The sequence below is a fragment of the Plasmopara halstedii genome (genome assembly GCF_900000015.1).
Source record: "Plasmopara halstedii genome assembly, contig: Scaffold_323, whole genome shotgun sequence".
Lineage (NCBI taxonomy): Eukaryota > Oomycota > Peronosporomycetes > Peronosporales > Peronosporaceae > Plasmopara > Plasmopara halstedii.
The window spans coordinates 1,954,611-1,958,573 of record NW_020187244.1 but is presented as its reverse complement, the minus strand read 5'-3'; the positions used below and the strand labels follow the sequence as shown (position 1 = coordinate 1,958,573).

Below are 3,963 nucleotides of genomic sequence, written 5' to 3'. Positions count from 1 at the left end.
TTTTTGCTGACTGCTGCTGAAGCATCTCGGCTTGACCGCCAGGTACAACCAACACGCTCTCCTTCTGCTGTAGCGCATGTGTAAAAGCCGTTCGCGTTACTTCACGTGAGCCGTAAAAGTGAAGCACGTCCCGTGCGAGCGGAATTTGATGTAAGATACTTGCCGTCAAGATATGCGCGTGAAAGCTTGGAAACAATTGTCGCCATTGCGCAGTATACTGAAGCCAAATAACAGAGATTGGTATAATGCCGTGTGGATGGAAGCTCAAGACATACTGTTTCTGAGGGTCAAGAGGAGCCGTGCGAATGATAGTTCCACTGAAATATCTTTTGACCGTGTCCATGAGAAAGCTACGACCGAAAATCCAATTTGCACGCTCGCGACAACCTGTATGTTGGGGATTTCCACGGTATGTGAGCTCATAAATGTATAGCAGGACGGTAAGGGATAGCACTGGCACAAACGCATCCATATCGAGAATATAATGCTTGTATGTGGCCAAGGCTGGAAGGCAGGCAGTGATGACCTGAGGCAACACGTACTTCACATGGTATCGATTGACTTGTTTCAGCAAACCATTGTGTGAATCCTTCAAGTACAAATGTGTCGCTACAGAGCGAGACAGCACCATGACAAACTCGAAACCAGTCGCGGATATGCCATAAAAGATAACACCAGCAGGACTTAAGTTTGTCGTCGCAGCAAAGAAAACAAACAAGAGCGCGTTCGGAATGTACTGAAGGTTGGCCATCATCCCAACGACGATAGCACCGAGACATTCGTCCGCAAAGTTGCGCATGCGCTTATGAACCGTCAGAAAGAAGGAATGCAACGAAATTGTAGACGTCAGCGTGGTCTTGGACGTCTCAATCAAGAAAGTGGTATTCAGCTCGTTTGTAGAATCGTCAGAAGATATAGCATCTGAGCAACTTGGTCGTTCTCGTAGTTGGCCAGACTTTTTAAATACAAGCAAAGACATCATCATCCCAATTTCCGCGGCAACAAACAGCAAACCAGCCACAGCCATCGCACCAACGAACAATTCCAGCTCCACCACGCCGAGTGACAGCAAATACACCACTTGCAGCGCCGCGCCAGCTCCAAAACACGTCCAGGACACGATCTGAAAGAACACAAAACGTGCTCCGCCCATGAAAGGCTGATAGAAGTTCCAGCCGTCCTTGGTTGACAACACTCCGCCGAGACCGTATGTATTGAAAAGCGCCGTCACAAAAAGCGCCAGCGAACCCAACCCCGTCGCCAACGGATACCCCACACTGCTTCCAGACGGATGGGGGAACACTCGCGTAAATTCAGATGCTAGTGCTAGCAATGTCGCACCAACCAGCAACAACATATTGTTATAGTTGTTGAGTTGCACCACAAATCGATCTCTTCGACGCTGACGATTGCGATCTCGGCGTTTCTCTAGCGTCAGTACGGACGAGATGATTAGTACTTCGGCGATAAATGCCGCGACAGCCTGCACGGAACAACTTCCAGGTCGGCAGAACGGCATGTCACCCACGCTATTGGAGCTAAAGCAGATGAGCTGAAGGGCCACCGATAGTCCGTACAACCCCCAGCCAATACTTTGGTAGATGGCAAACATGTGATTTCGACGGTACCTTCTTGCAAGCTTTGTTAAAAGAAACGGTGCGCGAGTGTCGGGTGCTGGGGAAGGTACGGCTGTTTTGATGCGTATCGTACCTGTATGAGCGCGCGAGATGGAAATCGGGAACCATGCAGCGGCACTGGTTGCTGGAACAGACAGTTGCAGCGCCCACTGGACAGCAGCATGAATGTCACCTTGCAATACATTAGCAAGTAGAAATGCTGGGTGATGGTGCGTGAATTCCGCTACAGCGAATAGAGTGAATGCGGCGAAGGATGTGATAGCCATTGTGAGCAGGAATACACCACGTGCACTCATGTGTTCTACTGGAACAGGAGGAAAGGCTTCATCCTCGTCGTCTTGGTCCACGATTGACTGTGATAGCTGCTTGGATTTGCGATGTATGAGCTGCGGCGCCTTCATTGAGTTTGAGTTTACTTCGGCAGGAAGCTGTAATTTAAATTGTGATATTTTCATTGAAATTCTGAACGGAGACATAAGAGTTGAATATTATGAAAAGGCGTAATCACGAACGCAGACGAATTAAGAACGTACGTAAACGGCTGAAGCAACAGAGGGTGCGCAATGCGGGCGATCTGGAGACAGCGCCTTACGGTCTAAAACGGGTATCAGCACAATAAATATGAGGCGGTCTTTGTGTTCTGGCCGTTAAATCTTGCCTGACAAACCGCGGCAAAACGCTTCAGCTTCAGCAGCAATTCCACGAGTTTATACTGTACTTACTATATCTGAGGATTACGACTGGGTTAAGTTATAGAATACGAATCATGATAATGATGCGATAATTAGAAAAAGGCGTGAAAACAGCAAGAATTTTCAATAATCAATGTATTTGGGATGACCAATCATTGCATCGTAAAAAAACTCTGGGAACCGCGACATATCATCGCTAATTCTCATCTCAGCAGATATACAATTAAGAGAATGATCGCTACAACGGATTTCAATGCACCATGTCCTGGGGTAGCTTTGACCCAGGGAGTCCACGAAAAAAAACAAGCGCAGATGACGGCTCGTACGACCAGAAGTGGACTCGAGAGCCTTTCTAGCCACTAAGACCCTGCTTTTCTAGATTGGCATATAAATTCGATCATTTTAAAGCAGATTCTAAATCAAGCAGTCTTAATATCTCCAATCATAAACAGTGTGACTATCCAAGCTGTCCAACAACGATACTCCTGAGTGCCGTTGACCAAAATTCGGAAGGCAGAAGCCACAGTAAGTCGCGGTCCCAAGATAGAACGGAAAGTAGCGAAGTCACAGGGCGTAAGGTGTATGTATAAACATGGTAGACATGCAACTTAAACTTCCGTACCAACGTCAGACGATTGAAATTTAAAGTATGTAGAAGTACCGAAGTATCGGTACTTATGCAGATGATGGGACTTTGCGAAGAATACATTCGTGGTATACATGGGCTGGTAGCAATAGGGAAAGTGTGCGGCACCCAGTAACTTTGTCTTCATTTTCATCGATGGCTCGTCGCCATTCAGACCCGACATACTTATATTAAATTGCATCCCAAATCAGCTCGAGAATCCACGCTATCAAAGTCCTACATTGTACAGGAAGATCCTTAGCCGCTTTTGCAAATGTCTTATTTCCGCGTTGCATGGATATCATATCCGGTTTCGACATCTTAATGACTCAGCTTACTACCTAATACTTTCGACAGCGACGTACCGTGTGTATTTGAGCGATGCTCTTGATTCAATCAGGACTTTTTGTGGCTTCACACATAACCTCATTCCTGGTAGACTGTCCCTTTCTTAAGGGCTGCTTTCCACTGGTCTCGACCTTCACATGGTCGAATAGAAGCAAGTTATTGGTCAGTAGGCTGCCTTGCACCTACTGGGACTTAAGAAATTTAACGCCGTCCGCAAATAGTTCGTTGGTCGATCCTGTAGGAGCTCGATTCTTCACGCCTCTCAATTGAGATAGGAGACGACACGCAGGGCATTAGCGTCTGGTATTACCACATATTTGAAACTTGAAGTTACTGACAGTAGCTTAGTAATTACTCTCTTCTCTCCCATTTCCTATAGCAGGTCCTTAATGCCATCGCTTGTCGCGCTCAGACCGATTTTCGTCACACAGAAGCTGTGCTTCTCATCCAATGCAACATTCAATGCTTCCTAGAAAAAGGGGGGGTGCTTCTGCGATAATAAAGGCTGCATGGATGCTCTTCATGAAATTGGCAACCTCAACCACTTTTCATATAAATTTTACCTCATCGCCGCAAGAAGAGTTCGTAACTTGAAGGTATAGCTCACCAAATTGTCACATGATACGCTCGGTTAGGTGGTGTGAGCACCCGTAACGAATCA

At 46.6% G+C, this 3,963-nt stretch overlaps 1 protein-coding gene across 1 annotated transcript in view; it reads right to left on the bottom strand.

The window, feature by feature from the left end:
- PHALS_08889 (diacylglycerol o) overlaps positions 1-3,250 on the bottom strand; it is a gene marked incomplete at both ends in the record, with an annotated part of 3,300 nt that extends 50 nt beyond the window's left edge. The window contains 4 exons of the mRNA XM_024724318.1: positions 1-2,099; positions 2,171-2,232; positions 2,305-2,354; positions 3,196-3,250. The exon at positions 1-2,099 is cut by the window's left edge and continues 50 nt beyond it. Of these exons, the coding sequence (XP_024575207.1) occupies positions 1-2,099; positions 2,171-2,232; positions 2,305-2,354; positions 3,196-3,250 (2,266 nt within the window). The remainder of the gene's footprint in view (positions 2,100-2,170; positions 2,233-2,304; positions 2,355-3,195) is intronic.
- Between the last annotated feature and the right edge of the window lie 713 nt (positions 3,251-3,963).